The sequence below is a fragment of the Muntiacus reevesi genome, chromosome 20, assembly GCF_963930625.1.
Source record: "Muntiacus reevesi chromosome 20, mMunRee1.1, whole genome shotgun sequence".
NCBI lineage: Eukaryota > Metazoa > Chordata > Mammalia > Artiodactyla > Cervidae > Muntiacus > Muntiacus reevesi.
In genome coordinates this window covers 25479184-25499420 of record NC_089268.1, presented here as the reverse complement: position 1 = coordinate 25499420, position 20237 = coordinate 25479184, and the positions used below count along the sequence as shown (strand labels likewise).

General features: G+C 40.5%; 1 protein-coding gene across 11 annotated transcripts in view; it reads left to right on the top strand.

Annotated features, from left to right (window-relative positions):
* The window catches only part of PKHD1 (PKHD1 ciliary IPT domain containing fibrocystin/polyductin), a 432300-nt gene that overhangs the window by 143609 nt on the left and 268454 nt on the right, over positions 1–20237 (top strand). For all 11 annotated transcript variants that reach the window (XR_010660007.1, XM_065912087.1, XM_065912089.1 and 8 more), the window contains exon 37: positions 3153–3365. Coding sequence is in view for 10 of the 11 variants with exons in the window: in XM_065912087.1 (XP_065768159.1) it covers positions 3153–3365 (213 nt within the window). In the remaining variant the exon portion in view is untranslated. The remainder of the gene's footprint in view (positions 1–3152; positions 3366–20237) is intronic.

The following is a 20237-nucleotide window of genomic DNA, read 5'->3' as shown; positions in this document are numbered from 1 at the left end:
TATATATTTGTCTTAAGCTAATAAAGTGTGCAACGAAATACTTGGTGCCTTGGCACTGAGGTAGATTGAATGTAAACTTCCTGTTTTTTCACACCAAGACGCTTTTACCTTGGTTATCGCATACAATTATTTCAACCAAAATTAGCTGAATTCCACAACAAATGTGTGTTTAGTCACGTCTGACTCTTAGTCCACCACGCTTCTCTGCCCATGGAATTTTCCAGGCTAGAATACTGGCACAAAGTGCCATTTCCTACTCCAGGGGATCTACCTGACCCAGGGATCAAACCCAGTTTCTTGTGTCTCCTGCATTGGCAGACGGATTCTTTACCACTAATGCCACTTGGGAAGTCCCAAATTTCATAACAAACTTTCTTCCCTATTTACCTAGATTTCCTTATATATACTTGCCACTGATAAATTAAAGAAGAAAGGCTTTTCTGCAGGGAATCACATTAACTAATCACATTAACTAATACTTATAGTACTCTTGCCAATGCAAATTATTTTTGGGGGGCTGAGCTTTTCTCCCTTCATTAGCATTATTATTAGCTCCCATCAGTAAATGACTTTTTCAAATTTCTATCAATTTTCCTCAGAATATTTAATATTTTGCTTGATAGTACAAGGGACAAATTCCCGATTTATAAATTTACCCACTCATCCTTGTAATCTGCCTCAAATCCTTTTCAGAATGAGGTTAGGTGTATCTGCATTAATAAAATTAAAATAAACCTCATGTAAACAAGCCATAGGCAAACTTACGTATTTAAGTAACATGTCTTTTTTCTTAAAAGTAACTATGATAAAAAATGAAATTAATGAGATAATTAACGAAAAGTATTTCCTAATTAATGAAAAAGCTACCTGGTAGGATTTGCAAAGTGGATAGAACATGAGTGTCTCTGTCAGGTGGTCCTGGGTTCTAGTGCTCACTCTGCTTCCCCCAGCCCACTATCTGCTCTGAAATATGGAGCATGATGACCTCCTAGGCTTGTTTGGAAAGGTTGTTTCAGACAATATCTCTAAAGATATTGGCATAGGATATGTGCTTAATACATGTCAGTTCCCTTGTTTTCCCCATCATCTCATTTGAATTCCTCACTGTTCAGGTACTCTTTCTCAAGTGACATTCAAAGTTCCTTGCAGTGTAGGTGGTATCTGGAGAACAAGAGGTCCACGTCTCCATCAGTGTCCAATGCACACCTGACTGTGTTCTTTGTGGATGTAGATGTCAAATGTTCTAGAGACAGAAGGAGCCTCAGTGGATGCATAACTCTGTTCCACGTGTCACTGAGGAGCAAACAGACCATCCCTTGGCACCGAGTGGGACAGATTTGGAAACTGAGAAGTCCAAGACCCAGCAATTTTGTGACACTTACTGAGGGTCATTCAGAGGTCAATAGTAGAGTGGGGACAGGTATCTGATTAAATACACTGTCTCCATCATGGTTCATCTCAGTTCAGATTTCCTGACTATTGATGATGGTGTGACCCATTGTTGGACCCGTTGTTCAACCCATGTTCCACTAGTTGAAGATTTGGGACATTAATGACACATGGCTGTGAGTGAAAATGTTCTAGTGAATGCAAGAAGGTGGCCTGCACCACAGGTCACATTTCTTCCCTCTTGTTCACAGCAGGATTCATTTATTGTTGTTCAGTCATTCAGTTGTGTCCAACTCTTTGTGACCCTATGGACTTCAGCATGCCAGGCTTTCCTGTCCTTCACTATCTCCTGGAATTTGCTCAAACTCATGTCCATTGAGTTGGTGATGCCATCCAACCCATTTCATTCTCTGTCATCCTCTTCTCCTGCCTTCAATCTTTCACAGCATCAGGGTCTTTTCCAGTGAGTCAGATCAGGTGGCCAAAGCACTGGAGCTTCAGCTTCAGCATCAGTCCTTCCAATGAATATTCAGAGTTGATTTTCTTTAGGATTGACTGGTTTGATCTCCTTCCTTGCCAAGGGACTGTTAAGAGTCTTCGCCAGCACCACAGTTCGAAAGCATCAATTCCTTGACATGGGACTCATTACTGCATTTCTAATGATTATGCTTGTCGTTTTAATGACAATGGAAGGGAAATTAAAGTCAGACTTTAAAATCAGAATTGCCAGCAGGCCCTTTGGAAGACTGGCAAGGATTGTGGTGCTATTTAAATATCAAGCCTCTAGGTCACCAAAGGAGAGTTGCTTCTTAGGTCAGTCACCTTAGAGTGTGATCAGTTTGCCATTTTTGAAAAAAGGGACATGAGAACAACAGAGGCTGAGGTGTTGGAAAGAGCTGGCCTTTTGGAGGGGCTTGGCAGGTTAGGGTCTCAGAAACAGGGACTCTTCTCAGGCTTGTTAAGATACAAACACTGGAATTACTAAGAATCATATATTTCCATTTGGCTTTGGCTTTCCTTTCCTTTGGTTCCAGATTTCCTTGAGAAGCCTGTGTACATGATAGAGTTGATGGTAGGAAAAGGCACCATGACTGGCAGTCCCACTCAGCTCTGTTCAATGGAGCAAAATAATTCCCTGTGGAACTTAGGGTCTCTTATCCAAAGAAATAGAGTAGGAAATGGCACTCTACCCCAGTATTCTTGCCTGGAAAATTCCTTGGGCAGAGGAGTCTGGTGGACTACAGTTCATGGGGCTGGAAAGAGTCAGACACAACTGAGAGACTGAGCATACCCAAAGAAAAGGATAATGAATGTTGGTCAGCTAAAGTGCAAAAAATTTCATAATGCCACCTAATTACACTTCCTTTTACCATGTCTTATAATTGTGGTGTTATTTTCTTCTATTCCTATTTCTTGTTTACTGTTTCCCTGTTTTTTTAAACTTAATTTTCTAAGCTGCTATTACGTGGTGAAAACGGTGATCTTCTCATTACTTATTTAATCACTCCTAAATTTCTAGGCATTAAGGTTATTGTGACTAAAAACACTATAAATAAAGCTGCTGTGAATTGTGATAGCTAACCTAAGCTGACTTAGTAATACTGTGCTCCTTGATGTCAACTGTGCTTCTAGGAAAGAAGGCGAGATAAATCTAAATTTCAGCAGAATTATATAAATGAAGAAGGTTTCATAAGACATTATAACTATCAAAAGAAGGTGAGCCTAATCTTCCCAGAGACTAAGTGTCTTTCTGTGGCTCTTAGGAGGGAAGTTGATCTTCCTGGACCTGGGACCCATCGAACTCAGGACACACTCCATCCTTGTTTCTGACGGTGGAGAACTCCGTATTGGATCAAAGGACAAGCCGTTCCAAGGCAAAGCTCGGATCAAACTCTATGGGAGCTCCTACTCTGCCTGCTTCTTCCCATATGGAGTCAAGTTCCTGGCTGTGAGGAATGGAACTCTTTCCCTTCATGGTGAGTGAGGTAACTGGCCAGAGGAATTGAGGTAGAGCTTTGTCTAGCCAAGGTACAGACAATGGGGAAAATGGCTAAAACTACTTACATTTCTTTGGCTGTTAGTTGCTGAGGCAACAAAGTGAATTAGAGCATGAGCACTGTTTCCTTAAATACGGAATATTTATTATTATTGTTATTTTACTGGAGTATTTGTTTTACAATGTTGTGTCAGTGTCTGCTGTGTAGAAAGTAAATCAGCTATATGTATACACACATGCCCTCTCTTTTGGATTTCCTTCCTATTTAGGTTACTACAGAGCACTGAGTACAGTTCCCTGTGCTATACAGTTGGTTCTCATTAGTTATCTGTTTTACACTAGTTATCTATTTTATACATAGTATCAAGAGTGTATATAAGTCAGTCCCAATCTCCCAATTCATCCGTCCCCTTGATATCCACACATTTGTTCTCTACATCTGTGCCTCTATTTCTGCTTTGCAAATAAGTCCATCTATACCATTAAATAAGGAATATTAATCGTGATGCTACTCACCACAGAGTATACTATGGTTGTCAGTTATTCGCTTCCCTCTCTGCAAGAGGATTATACGCCTCTTCTCTCTGTCAGGTGACTTTCAGTGCCTCCCTGTGGGTAGACCATATTTCCTTGTCCCAGTGAAAGTAGGCTTCAGTTTGGACTTGCTTTGGTCAATGGAATGTGAGCAGAAATGATATACTTCATGGTCAAATCAAAGTTTTAAGAACCAGTGTAATACTTTGAATGTTTTTCTGTATTCCTTCTGCTTGAGAATACACCATCTCCTATGGGGATAGGGGCAGGCCCTTAAGCTTGGGCACAGCTGCACGTGACCTACTGCTTCTGTTGGTGTGAGTGAGGAATACATTTGTTTTCATGAATGACTGAAATTTCTATTTGTAACTGTGGCTTAACCTAGTGAAAACTGACCAATAGGGTTGCTTACTGTTACTTAGCCTACACAGGCGGCTGTGTACACTGGTGGCATCACAGACCAAACAGATAAGCTTGTTGTTCTTGCTGTTTTCCCCTCCTGGGAACAGGGTTCAGTTGGGGTTCTCCCTCAAATCCTGTTACAGGTGAGTTGGTGTTTATAGATTCCTGGGGAAAAACAGATATTAGGTTATAGTGTGTTTCTGCTACAATTTTGTTTGCCTTTTGATGACCTCATTGCACTTTGCAAAACAGGCATTTTTATTTTCCTTGAGATTCAGGAAATTACTTTGTGTGCCAGGATAACCCTTAGCATCAACTAGAAAATGTAAGTATAACATGATGAGTGTGGAGTGTCTTTCAGTGGATACTGATAAACATTTTATTATATAACATGAGCCAAAGGCAGATAAAAAATGCAGGCACCAGATAGTGACCCAATTTGGATTTCTAGAGAGAATATGTGGTATCCTCTACATTGGAATATCTGTGCTGACATAACAAAACAGGACCCTGCTACTTCTCATAGGGTAATTGTTCTAGACATGGCATGTGGCTATGCTGAGGAGTCAGTCTTTTTTGTGACATCAACGATTTGTCCATTAAAAATTGTGGCCCTAAATCATTGTCTACTAAAAGCCCTCTACTGCCTTTTTTCAACTTACTGTGAGTAGAAGTGGGATCTTATCATCAAGCATTTTTTAAATGCTGACCAGGGACCAGCCAGAGAGAGACACACTGGGAGTAAATTTTGTGAGGTTGAAAAGCCCACAATTATCTAGACAGAAATTCAAAACACCTACAATATTGATTCTTGTATTCTACTTCTAAGCAGTACCTTTGTTCCCCCATTTTCGTCAGCAAACACTTATATTGATCTTATAGCCTGGATCCATGAGGGGCTTCTGTCTGTTTACACAACAGTGATGGTCTCCAATGGTTGTTCTAATCTAACAGCCACTTAGACCACCAACCCAGTGTGTGGCTGTTTACCCTTGAGAAAAAGGCACAGATCAGTATTTCAACCAGCCTGATCCTGAAGGATCCTAAAACTTCAGAAGTGTCTGTTGGTTTGAGAGCCATTGTCCTATGAGATGCAGATGGCATAACTCTTGCCTGAAGTGGAAATTCACCTGAAGAAGGATGCAACTCTCCCAATTCTCTTATTTGAATTCTTTCATTCCAATGCCTCTTTCTCACGTTCTATTATGAAGGGTCAGAGAAAGACTGTACAAATACACCTTTATGTGCTTATATTGTAAATGCACTCTGTGCCTCTAACCTCTGTGTTTTAATAGATGTCAAGTTAAGAAAATCCCTAGGACCATTGCTTATAATTAATATACGGGGCAATTAAAGCAAAGTAGATGCCTCTAATGTGTTTTGAGAATCCTGAAAATTTCAAAAGTGTTGCTGCCTTATCCTGGTGATGTTACCGGACACTGAAAGTGCAGGCACCTCCTCTCCTCTGCTTCCCTCACTTCCATCTTCTTCTCTCCTTTTCCTCCTCTCCTTTCCCAACCCTCTTCCCCTCCCTCCTTTTCCTCCTCCTCTTCTTTCCTGTATTCCCAGGGTTAGGGTGTGATCAACAGCTGTCTTATCCCTTTCCCCACAGTCCTACCGATGCAGGCATGAATATGATCTCTCATGAAGCAAAGTTTTTGCACAGGAACACAGGCAAAATCAAGCTGTTTTCCTGATTGAGTTGATGCTGCTGTGTCTCATTCATTTGGAAGAAATAGTGTGTAGAACAGAGCTGAGCCACTGGGTGAGAAGGATCCCCAGTCACAGCCTGTGGTCTGTCAGTCCTCTCTCTTCTCTCTCCCTCACCACCTGAGGTCTCAAACAGACATCCCCTCTGGCAGCGTGGTGCCATATCATGGTTAAAATCGTTACGTAATTTCACTCGCCTTTTCCCAGGGCCAGAGGTAGACCTGGTGACACGAGGCTTTAGGGGAAAACTAATTATCTTTTGCTGTCAAGTATGCAGAAAAGTGAGCAACTTGATTCACTGCTTTGCCCCCAGCAGGTCCCTAAAGACCCCACTTCACTCAGCTTTCCAGGATGCTGTAGGGAGAAGAGCCACCAACCTTCGCGCATGAAGACGCTTCTTGGGAAGATTCTGAAAATTGAGGTTTCTGGATCTCTCTTCCAGAATCTGAGTCTGTGGGCTTGGCATGGGCCCAAGAATGTGCTTTTCAGTGGGACCATCAGGTGATTTGATTCAGGGAGCCCACTGAATGCACGTGGAGAAAGGCTGTTTTTAGTGGTTCATTTAAGTTTGGGAATCAGAAATCAATCCAGTTCTGCCACTTATCAAGTATGACCTTGGGCAAATCAATCTCTATAAAACCAGGAAAACACAGTTTCTGCCTTGTAGACTTACTGCTTATGAACTGGTCCAAAGTATCTAGCACACGGTAACACTGCAGCACTGTTAGTTACGGCTGTTCTGATAATATTTTCCCCCAAAAGCAGTGAGTCCCCTGTACAATCATCTCACGTGCATATGTGTGTATGTGTGTGTGTGTGTGTGTGTGTCTGTGTGTCTGTGTGTCTGTGTGTGCATGTGCATGTGTGCAAGGGCTTAGTTGCTCCATGGCATGTGGAATCTTAGTCTCTCAGTCATGTCTGACTCTTTGGGACCCCAAGGACTGTGGCCTACTAGTCTCCTCTATCAATGGGATTTCACTCAGGCAAGAATACTAAAATGGGTTGCCATTACCCACTCCAAGGGATCTTCCTGACCCAGGGATAGAGCTGCATGTCTTGTGTCTCTGCACTGGCAGGTGAATTCTTTACCCCTGCACTACCTGGGAAGCCCCAATGATCTCATAGTTTCTTTCAAGGATAAGAGGGGACTTCTACTTGGCATGGAACCAGCTCTGCTTGGAGATTTTTCTCCTTATTCATTATATTTTCTTTTTAAAAATGTTTACTTATTTATTTGACTGCATCTGGTCTCAGTTGTGGCACACAGAATCTTTGTGCATCACGTGAGATTGTTGTCACACATGGACTCTTTAGTTGTGGCTCAGTAGTGGCAGTGCAAGGGCTTAGTTGCTCCATGGCATGTGGAATCTTAGTTCCCTGACCAGGGATCAAACCCTTGTCCCTTGAATTGCAAGGCAGACTCAAACACTGGACCAACAGAGAAGTCCCTCTTTATTCATTTTCTTGTCTACCTTTCATCATAGCAAGAGAGAAGTTTTAACTTTGGAGGTCATGAAGGAGCAATGCTTCCAGGCACCTTTGGTCTGTTTCCAAAACTCAGTGAACACACAATTTGATTTTAATCTCTTGTGGTGCAGCTGCTTCCTAGCGGTGGATAAACAGCATGGCTGGGCATGATTACAATGCAGGCTTCTTGGAAACCATTTGCATGGGTTCCAGTCTAAGCAAAAGCAGAACACTGCTTTGCCAATGAGGTTTTTTCAGGTGTTTTATTCCTAACATCCAACAGGAAGAGGCCTGACTGATGGATGCAAATTTCCTTCTAGAGGATCACACCAAAGGGCCTGTGTTTCAGTGGTAGGCTTTCCCACCTTCTCTATTCCATCTCATTCTTCATGGCTGCCCTTGGTAACCCTTCTGCTCTAGTCAATTTTTATCATAGATTAAAAGTGCTAAGCAAACAAACTTTGTTGTTTAGCTGTCACCAAGAAAGAAGGAGCTGAAAGCATGTGTTTCATGTTTTGCTCTTAATGTAGAAAAATTCTCTTACACTCCTATACTCAGCTGCCCCGCCCCTACCCCTCACACACACACACACACACACACACACACACACACACACACACACACACAGCCCAGTGTGCCTTTCTCTTCCTCTGGGTTTCTGAATCTCTGGTGATCAGATGACTCAGGAAATTGTGTCGGCTGTATGCTTTGCTATGTTGCTATGGCTAAAGGCTGCAGATTCTTCAAGAGTGTCAGCTTGGAGTTTTGGGGGGCTATTGTCAATGAGGAAATTTCATTCTCACCTTTTGCTCCCTCCCTCTGTCTGCCAATCCAGGTTCACCACCCCAGACCAAGTGCCAATCACATGTCACTTTTCAAGGGGGTCGCTGTCAGCCTGGGCAACTTGAATTTTTGACAATGTAATTACGGCCCTTGCTTCCACAGTGGGAGGCTGAACAGGATGGTGGGCTTTTATTGATTGTTCAGAAGGGAAATTTATCAATGTCTCTCACTTCATTTCCAGTTCCTCCCTGAGAAATTTGGCTGACAGTTTCTCAGCAGAAAAAGCCGTCTTCTGGCCTTGAATGGACTTCTGTCTTTGTCCTTTTCAAGAAATTACAAGATCAGGCATTAAATATAAATGGAAGTTTCTGGGAAAAGTAAGAATGTGAGAACATGGTTGAAGGAAACAGTGTAACATTATGAACAGGAGACTATGATAGGAATAAACAGGAAAAAGGGGTCTAAACAAGAAGGTTTAAATACAGTTTACTTCCCTTCTCAAATACCAAACATCTGTATGTAAACTCCATGTCTTTTATGAGTCTATGGGCATGCTTACTGTGTTGCTAAAGTGTATCAGGCTGTCTGGAAGCATGATATTGTGTGCATGGAGCTGACACATGTGTCCAGGGCAGTGGTTTTCCCACTAGACTCCACAAAATCTGAACATTTCTTGAGGGAACTTCAGAGGTTCTGCAAATAATGAATTATTTGGGGATCAAGCTATAAAGGTTTAAATTGCTCAAGCAATTGCCTCATTGTTTTTACGTCTAGCTTAAATTTATTTTAAAATAATATTTCACTGGAGTAAAGAGTTCTATTGTGAAAATAGTGATAAAAATGACTCAAGTAGCTCATCTCGTCTTTTTCTTTTTTTAATTGAAATATTATTGATTTACTGTGTTGTGTTAATTTCTGCTGTACAGTGATTCAATTATATATATACATATATATGTACATATATATGTACATATATATATATATATATATACACACACACACACACACACACTCTTTTTTATATTCTTTTCCAATATGGTTTATCATAGGGTATTGAATATACTTATGTGTGCTATGCAAGCTTCCCCAGTGGCTCAGCAGTGAAGAATTCATCTGCAATGCAGGAGACATGGGAGAAGTGGGTTCGATTCCTGGGTTGGGAAGATCCCTGAAGAGGAAAATGGCAATCCACTCCAGTATTCTTGCTGGGAAAATACCATGGACAGAGGAGCCTGGTGGGCTACAGCCCATGGGGTGAAAAAGAGTTGGACACGACTCAAGTGACAGCATGCATGCAGGCAGTTCTATACAGTAAGAGCTTGTTGTCTGTCCATGCTATATATAATAGCTTACATCCCTCCTACACTGTTGGTGGGAATGTAAGTTGGTGCAACAACTATGGAAAACAGTATGAAAGTGCCTCAGAAAACAAAAAATAGAATTACCATATGATCCATCTGTTTTTTGTATTCTCTTGGTACTGGGGCAGGTAGAAGAAGTGAGGCAGGTGCTGAAGATGAAACAAGGAGGTTAACTAGCTTTTAACTGAACTGTGCAGTTGTATCCTCTCTGGATAATATGGGTTGATTGTTGATTCTGTCTCTCTGATTGTTGGGGTCTTCTAATGGACCAGACCCTGGTGGTTTGGAGTTAACGATAAAAAAGTGAAAGAGAAAGAAGTTAATATTTTTTCGGTTATGTAGAGAACCAATAAAGTCTTAGGACAGGGCTTGTATTGTTTATGGAGGCATAGGGCATCTTTTTGAAGAGGTCTTGAAAGTCTGGGCAGGAGAGTGAGTTTGGCAGGTTTTTATTGTTTTAGAGAATTAGTCGGAGGGAGAGAGAGAGAGAGAAAAAGAAAGACATGGGGACCTAAGTCTCCGGTGGAGCAAGGGTGTTTTAATGATCTTTTTGTGAGTATATATAGACGGTTGTACAAGGAATTTCTTTCGACAATGATAAAAATCAGAAAACCAAATGTACAGCAACCATTATCAAGGGAACAAGGAATTAACAATGGTCATAAGGTCAGAAGACAATCCATATCTCAAGAAAAAGGGTCGTGACTAAACAGTTTTGTCGTAAGGAGAATGTTTACTGAAGGAAATCCATGCATGTGTCTCATCCTATGACCTCAGTCCTGGGAACAGCGTGCCGTTCCACTTGTTCCTGTTACCAGGAACTGATAAGGAACAGAGGATTTCTGAGAGACAGAAAACAGCACACAGGAATCCTCCTGTTAAACGTTCCCTGACACTGATCATTGGAGTCCTATAGAAAACCTTCCCACTGTTTTCCAGTGTGGAAGCTCCACCTGGGTTTGCAGTCCTCTTAGCTTCCACCAGAAATGTGGCTCAAATTAAGCTATGTTTCCCAGAAGCTACTTGATCCAGAGGAAACTTACAAACCTTTCCCTACCACAGATGTCCCACTCACAACCTTTTGCTCTAAGTCTCCTCTTGCCTGTTCAGATAAGCAAGGGGAGCCCACACATACGCTGCTGTAAATGTGGACATCCAATCTGGGAAAAAAGAAGCCAGTCTCCTTTTCTCACAGGCATCTCAAAGACTGATATCTTTGAAGCCCCTTTTCTTTGATGAAGTGGAGAGAAATAGCCTCAGACCTCCCTCTGTGGGAAGGCAAGGAAAAGGCTGCTCATGAGGCTGATGACTCACCCCCATGACTGAGAATTTCTTTGAATTTCCTCTCTTTGTTGATCATGTAGCTTGAAGTGGGGTCCCTCCAGGAATGTCTCTAATGGAAGAATTAGATTAGCCTTCTTTAATAAGCCCCAAGGAAAAATCTGCACCCTGTCTGTTCATGTTGTTCAGTTTCTCAATCGTTTCTGACTCTTTGTGATCCCATAGACTGAAGCATGCCAGGCTTCCCTGTCCTTCACCATCTCCTGGAGTTTGCTCAAACTTATGTCCATTCAATTGGTGATGCCATTCAACCATTTCATCCTCTGTTGCTCCTTTCTCCTCCTGCCCTCAATCTTTCCCAGCATTACGGTTTTCATGTGAGTTGGCTCTTTGCATTAGGTGGCCAAAGAATTGGAGCTTCAGCTTCAGCATCAGTCCTTCCAATGAATATTCAGGGCTGATTTCCTTTAGGATTGACTGGTTGAATCTTCTTGCTGTCCAAGGGAACTCTTCAGAGTCTTCTACAGCACCACAGTTCAAAACTATCAATTCTTTGGTGCTCAGCCTTCTTTATGGTCCAACTCTCACATTTGTACGTGACTACTGGAAAACCCATAGCTTTGACTAGATGGACCAATGATGTCTCATGTAGCTTGAGGCGGGGTCTATCCAGTGATGGCTCCAATGGTAGAATTAGATTAGCCTCCTTTAATAGGCCTCAAGGAAATGTCCGTTCCTTGTCTGTTCATGGCTCAAGTACAAATATGGATGCTTATCATCTTTTGTCCCTAGCTTGGGTCCTCTTGGTTGGGTTGAGGGAACAGAAGTCTCTGCTCGGCAGTTTGCTACGTATGTGCAAGGGTGCTCCAAAGAGATGCTGGGTTAAAAGGGAGAGAAGCTGTTATGTGTGTGTGTGTTTTGTTTGATTTGGGGTGGGTGGCGAAAGTAAGCTCAAAGTGAGAGGAAGAATAGAGGAAGAAGGATGAGAAACATATAAAAAATCTGCTTTCTGTAACCTTAAATTTACACACGCTTCAATCCAACACTGGGATTCTAATCAGCTAGTATGTTGTGGCAGATGGGTAACTACTCAGTCAAGTTAATGTTGGTCAGCGTGGTTCTGGCCTTAGAACCCTCAGCATGCAGGATGGCCAGTGACTGATGACTGCTTTTCTATTCAGAGCACATGAGAATTGGTCCTTAACTGTATGTCTCTCAAAATATGACCAACACCATCAACAAAAGTAAGACAAATATTCTCTGTTGCCTTGTAAGCCTTCAAAAAAGTCAAAATACAACTATTCTATATGTGCATATCTGGTAAAAATCTCAATTTATTCTTAGCTGAGATAACTTAGAATTTGTAATTGCTTGATCTGGGCCAGAGTGACCTTGGAACAATGGATAAGAAAGGGTTCCTTCCAGTAAGAGTATAAAGCACACTTTAAAGAACTTTAAAAATGTTAAAGTGAACATGCTGTTTTTAAGGTCTTAGGATTTTAGGTGTTTACTTTGAATGTATCCTGCTAATTAGAAATGAGTTCTAGCTATTCGATAATCCAAGTACAGCAGGAACCCCACTTAGAAACACATTATAAGCTACTTTAAGTTTCTATATATACCTGAAAGTGTTGGCATTTGTCAGGTCTTTTTTGGTTGCAAGTGACAGAAAACCCAATTCGAACCCCCCAAATCAGGGCCATTATTGCCTCATATAACTGAAAGAACTTGAGGCACAGCTGAGTCCAGGTGCTTCAGTGAAGTCATTAGGACTTTGTTTCTCTGCAGCTCTAGGTTCTGCTTTCTCCTGAGTTGCCTTCATTTTCCAATCTGCCTCCTGAAGGCAGAAATAGGTTCCTGTGGCTCCAGATGAAGAAATGGCTCTTTTCCAATGACTATTATACCCCTGAGTAAATTGTAACATTCCCCTCATCAAAATTTCACATCCCTCCCTCTGAGTTTTCCCTTTAGCTTTTAACACTCTCTAGCATATCATATACAGTTTATTTGTCACATATTGTACTTATTCTAGTGTTTTCCCTAGTAGAATGCATAATCCTGAGGGCAAGGATTTTCAAGTTTTGTTTTGTTTTTTCTCATTGACAATATCCTCATTCCCTCCAATAGTGCCTGGACTCATAGTGGGCTTTCAACAAGTATATGTTGTGTGAATAACTGAAATGAAAAGCTTAAACAGCAGCTTCAGGATTAGCTTTGACTGTGTTTGAGTCATAAGCCCATCACTGAAGCTACTGCTATGACTAGAGAAGTGGTGGTCTTATTGGCTGGGATGGAACAAGAGGTGGGACCAACTTTCCAGACCCGCCAAGACTACACAATCTGTGACCAAGAAAGGATGGTTTCTTGAGATTAGAGGTGTGTTACCTAACCAGAATAGGAGAATGGGCAGATAAAAGCAATAGCTTTTATCTTTTTAAAAGTTTACTTTTAGAATATTTGACAATCTGATATTTTTACTACTTTTGTAATTTGAAATTAAAATTAATAAATGTTAACTGGATATTTCAAACATGTTTAGTTTGGCTGGGAAAAAGTTCCAGTCAGTTAATTCACTAAGTAAAACCAAACTTACTAGTGATAGAAAATTAGGAATTACAAATTTTCTGATAACGGTGTTTCATTTTATCTAGCTAGTGTTATTGAAAGAATGAGGTTGAGTCTAAGATAGTTTGTACTTAGGGGATCCAGGACTGCATGGATCTTGATCTAGACTGGCCACTCTTTTGTATAAATATGTACATACTGGGTAATGGCCATCTAAGTTATCAATACCCAGTATTAGGATTTGGCCCAAGCAAGAGAACCTCTCGTGAACGATGGTGTGACTTATTCTTGACTAAGCTCTGAAGAGGATGGACAACTGACCTTTGAAAAAAGTCAACTCTTCAGTGTTTCAGTTTCCAAACACAAGTTGAAGATGATTCTAAAACATTTCTCATGATGCTATTAGGTGATTTAAATGAAACAAAACATGTACAGTACTTAGCACAGGAGAGGCATTGAGTGATACCTGCATATCTATTCAGTAATTATTAAATATTGTTGTTATTAGTATTATCATGTGCATACTGTTTTGATTTGAAGAAGCTGTCTTGTTATTCTGAGAGAGATGGGATGGTGTTTGTTGCTTTCCAGTAATCCGTCAACTGGAAACATTCTTGATACCCTTCTTATCCCACCTTCTCCATATTAGGTCCATCACCAGGTTCTGAATTTAATTCTTGAATGACTCACAAGTCCATTTGCTTCTCGCCACTTCCATGACTATCACCTTAGTTTATGATGCCATCAACTTGGGTCTAGACTGTTGTTTAAGATATCTAGTTTATCTTTTAGTTGCTATTTTCACCCCTCTCCAATTCATTGTTTACCCTGGAGCCAGAGTGATCTTTTAAAAATGTAGATCTGTTCACATTACACCACTGCTCAAAACTCTTCAGTGGCTTTTCATTGTCCCTAAGATAAAGTTCAAAATTTCTGACATGTTTATAGCACCCTCTCTAATGTAGGTTCCTGCCTATATTTCTTCTGTGTTTTTCAACCCTCTCTCATTCTCCTCCCAAACTGCTTTTCAGTCTTAGTAACTTTCTTTCTTAATGATTTTTTAAGACTAAAAAAGATCTTAATGACCCAGATAACCATGGTGGTGTGATTACTCACCTAGAGCCAGATATCCTGGAGTCCAAAGTCAAGTGGGCCTTCATTACTATATACAAAGCTAGTGGAGGTGATAGAATTCCAGCTGAGCTTTTTCAAATCCTAAAAGATGATGCTGTGAAAGTGTTGCACTCAATACATCAGCAATTTGGAAAACTCAGCAGTGGCCACAGGACTGGAAAAGGTCAGTTTTCATTCCAATACCTAAGAAAGGCAATGCCAAAGAATGTTCAAACTACTGCACAATTGTACTCATCTCACATGCTAGCAAAGTAATGCTCAAAATTCTCTAAGTGAGGCTTTGACAGTATATGAACTGAGAACTTCCAGATGTTCAAGCTGGTTTTAGAAAAGGCAGAGGAACCAGAGATCAAATTGCCAATATCCGTTGGATTGTCAAAAAAGCAGGAGAGTCCCAGAAAAACTTCTACTTCTGCTTTATTGACTACACCAAAGCCTTTGACTGTGTGGATCACAACAAACTGGGAAATTCGTAAAGAGATAGGAACACCAGACCACCTTACCTGTCTCCTGAGAAATCTGCATGCAGGTCAAGAAGCAACAGTTAGAAATAGACATGGAATAACAGACTGGTTCCAGATTGGAAAAGGAGTACATTTTAACTTATATGCAGAGTGCATCATGTGAAATGCTGGGCTGAACGAATCACAAGCTGGAATCAGGATTGCTGGGAGAAATATCAATAACCCAGGTAGGCAGATGACACCACTCTTATGGCAAAAAGTGAAGCAGAACTAAAGAGCCTCTCGATGAAAGTGAAAGAGAAGAGTGAAAAAACTGGCTTAAAACTTAACATTCAAAAACTAAGATCACTGCATCCGGTCCCATCAGTTCAGTTCAGTTCAGTCTCTCAGTCATGTCCAACTCTTTGCAATCCCATGTACTGCAGCACGCCAGGCCTCCCTGTCCATCACCAACTCCTGGAGTCTACTCAAACTCATGTCCATTGAGTCAGTGATGCCATCGAACCATCTCGTCCTCTGTCGTCCCTGTCTCTGTCATCTGGTCCCATCACTTCATGGCAAGTAGATTGGAAAACAATGGAAACAGTGACAGAGTTCATTTTCTTGGGCTCCAAAATCACTGCAGATGGTGACTGCAGTCATGAAATTAACAGACAGTTGCTTCTTGGAAGAAAAGCTATGACAAACCTAGGAAGCATGTTAAAAAGCAGAGACATTACTTTGCCCTCAAAGGTCCATCTAGTCAAAGCTATGGTTTTTCCAGTAGTCAAGTATGGATGTGAGAGTTGGACTATAAAGAAAGCTGAGTGCCAAAGAATTGATGATTTTGAACTGTGGTGTTGGAGAAGACTCTTGAGAGTCCCTTGGACTGCAAAGAGATCCAACCAGTCCATCCTAAAGAAAATCAGTCCTGAATATTCATTGGAAGTACTGATGCTGAAGCTGAAACTCCAAAATTTTGGCCACCTGATGTGAAGAACTGACTCATTGGAAAAGACCCTGATGCTGGGAAAGATGGAAGGCGGGAGGAGCAGGGGATGATAGAGGTTGAGATGTTTGGATGGCTTCTCTGACTCGATGGACGAGTTTGAGCAAGCTCCAGGAGTTGGGTGATGGACAGGGAAGCCTGGTGTGCTACAGTCTATGGGGTCGCAAAGAGTCGGACATGACTGTGTGACTGAACTGATCTGGACTTTCTTTCAGGAGCTTCCCTGGTGGTTCAGTGGTAAAGAATCTGCCTGCAATGCAGGAGACCCAGGTTCTATCCCTGAGTTGGGAAGATCCTCTGGAGGAGGTCATGACAACCACTCTAGTACTCTTGCCTGGAGAATCCCATGGACAGAGGAGCCTGGCAGGCTGCAGTCCATAGTGTTGCACAGAGTCAAACATGACTAAAGTGACTAAGCAGCAGCAGCAGCCTTCTTTCAGGATTCCCTGTTGGCTCAGTGGTAAAGAATCCACCTGCAATGCAGGAGACACAGGAGACATGGGTTCAATCCCTTGGTTGGGAAGATTCCTTGGAGGAGGAAATGGCAAACCCACTCCAGTATTCTTGCTGGAAATATCCCATGGACAGAGTGACCTGGTGGGCTACAGTCTGTGGGGTCCCAAAGAGTTGGATGTCACTGAAGCACAACTTTCCTTTAGCTTATTAAATGGTTAATGTATTCTGGATTTTACATTTTTTATGTTTTTGAGTAGCAAGAGAAATCCAGCTTTGTTAAGTAAATGGAATGCTCCATAGGCAGGAGCATGTGATTTTTCCTTCAAAGAGAATTCTTCCACATGTATCATCAAAGCAGTATTATTAATAGTATTGCTTTCAGCCTGGTCCTGAAGAAAGAGTATCATTAAATTGGGCATTATATTCAGTATTTGTTAAAAATTGGATTTTTACTGAGATTCTGGCACTTTATATTAAAAATTTTCAAAGCTACTTTCCATTCTTCCCTCTCATTTAACTCTCACAACAACTCTGTGAAGTAGGAACCACTGGGATTGTTACTTTCATCTCAGAGATGATAAAACTGGGGCCTGGAAGAGGAGGTAACTAATATTCACTCCATCCTCTTCAAGGGCTTATGATGCACCTGGGCCTTCTGCTATTTTACATACACATAGCTGGTGTTCACCTGTGGCAGAAAGACAAACACAAGATACTCCTTCCAAGTTTCTGGAATGTTCTTCTTCAGTTTTAATTTTCTCTGGTTATCTAAGTAGGGCTTTGTTACTTTTGACTCCCTTTGTAATATTTTTGATAGGGGGACAAAGAAACTGCTTCTTCCCCAGTTTGTTATTTGCCTTTAGTATTTTTATGGAATTTTCTGATTTCTATAATGGCAAAATTACAGATATCTTTTGTGGTTTCTGCCTTTGATTTCCTGGTTAGAAAATTCTCACCTATCCAAAGACTATATAAAAGTTTATCTGTTTCCTGGTACATTTTTATTTTTTTCACATTAGCATCTTTAATCTAGAGTCAAAAGACAATGGCCTGTGGGCTAGATCTGGCCCATTACCTATTTTTGCAAACAAAATTTTACTGAAGCTCAGCCGTGCCCATGTGTTTAGGTGTGTTTATGGCTGCTTCTTGATTCCGTGGCAGAACTGAGTAGTTGCGACAGAGACAACCTGGCCTGCAGACCAAAATCTGTTCATTGTTTGACTCTGAATAGAAAAATGTTTGCCAATCCCTTCTTTAGTTCATCTAGAATTTATTTTGATATAGTGGATAAGTTCATTATCTAATTTCTTTCCAAATGGCTAGTCTATTTCCTCAACACTATCGATTCAACAATGCAATTATGCTATTCTGAAAAAAGGTCCCCAAATATGTTCATACTCCGATTCCTGGAACTCATGAAGGTTTGGCAACAGAAACTTTGCAGGTGTGATTAAGTAAAAGATTTTAAAATGGGGAGATTATCCTGGATAATTCAAGTGGGCCCAAGTTAATCACACTGGTCCTTATCAAAGGGAAACAGGAGGAGTCAGAGGAGAAGGAGATGCAATGGTGGAAGCAGAGAGAGGAGTGAGTGTTTGAAGATGGAGGGGCCACAAACCAAGGGATATAGGTGACCAATAGAAGCCAAAAAAGACAAGGAAACAGATTTTCCTCTCAGAGCCTCCACAAGGAAACAGTTCTACTTGAATTTTTCTTTTTTTTTTTTTGCTGATATGGATTTCTTTTTTTCCCATTTATTTTTATTAGTTGGAGGCTAATTACTTTACAATATTGTAGTGGTTTTTGCCATACATTGACATGAATCAGCCATGGATTCACATATATTCCCCCTAACTCAGTGAATCCAGTTTCAGAATTCTTACATCTAGAATCATGAAACAAAACATTTGCATTGTTTTTTTAAGACATTAATTTTGTGGTTAATTTGTTAAATCATTAGGAAACTAATACATTCCTTTCTTATACACTAATTTCTTATTTGATACAGATACAAATAACTGTCTTTTATAAATAAAGAGCTTTTAACGACAAAGTTAAGTTCTGGTGTTGGGTGTGAATAGACATATCAGTGCAGTTAATGCAAATGACCAACATGAATTCATGTGGGGAGTGCTTGGATGTGTTCACAGTGCTGTGTTCACAGGGGAGAGAGATTATTCTTTATTTTTTTGAGTTTTCTCCTACCTTCACCTCATTAGGAATCACAGAAAAGCAAAATAAAGTAAAAGTGATTTTTTTCCCTTCACAATCAGCTTGGTCGATATTAAAAGGAAATAGTAGAATGTCTGAGGGATGGGCATTCATATATACTGCTAGTGTGTGTAGAACATGTGCAGTCTTTCTGTGAGACAGTTTGGTAATAAAATCAAACAACTTAAAACTAGGCATTTGCCTTGATATGGCAGTGTCACCTTTAGGAATTTAAAGTAGTGAAGTGATCATGATTATGCATAAAAATTATGCTCAAGAATGATCACATCTGCACTGTTTATAAAAGAGAAATATTGAGAAAAAACTGAATATGAAAAAAATGGATTAGTATTTAAAATATACATTTAAAAAGTGATATATTATCATGATATTACATGGTATATAATACAGATGAAAGATGCTCCTACTCTATTAAGTGATAAAATTTAGCAAAATGAGATGTACAGAATTATAGAATTTTTGCTTATACATATATGAAATGTCAACATAAAAATATAGGGAAAGGATATAAAAGATATATATTAATCTGTTGTAATAATCAGTGATGAATGCCTTTATTGTCGTCTTTTGCTTCTCTGTATTTTTATGTTAAACATTATACATTTATTGCTTTTCTAAAAGAAATGATGTCATTAAAAATTAACTCTTGACAAAACCCACTGAAATGTTGTGAAGTAATTAGCCTCCAACTAATAAAAAAAAAACAAACAAAAACAAACAAACAAAAATTAACTCTTCACTGTTACTCCATTCCATAGCATAATCCATAGCAATGATTATCAAAACAATTGTCTAGAAATATATCTGGGTTTTTATATATAATATATTTGACCATGAATAGAAGTGGGTATTAAAATAAATGCAGAAGCCTTTAGCTCTGACCAGTGGAGCTTGCCCCTCTAACTAAAGGACTTTCCACACCATTCTGTAGGGCCTAGGAGGCTCTTTTGTTGAATGGACCTGAAATCCTCACAGGAGCTGGGAACAGTGCTCTAGGTATTTCCACTTATCTTATGTTATATGATTTCCTTGGTATTTTGAACTTTATCCTTTGATTCTTCTCAGTTACTTTTAAATTGTAGCACCAACAGTATAGCTCAGATTGGTTAAAAACAGAAGTTAGCCTTTTTCTCGTACCTCTAGAAAAGGCCTTTAATCAGAGTAGGGCTCGTTGCACCATCCAGATAAACTTGGTTAGCCTTGATCTAAACCTTTCTGCCAAAAGAGTGGCAGAATTCTTAGCCCTGGGGGCAGATGTAGTCCCAGGTCTCGTTCATTGCAGTGTGGAAGTGTTTGCTGATCAGCTGTGGATGGAGCCCGTTGATCTGCATCTATACAGGATGGCTTAGCCAGTACCACTGGAGATTACAACAGGGCTGCAGAAGGCTTGCGTGCACACACAGAGTCAAGCTTGCACAGGATTCCCCTGTCAGGGTGTGCCTTCATCCAAAGGAGAAATCACAGCAAATGTTTCT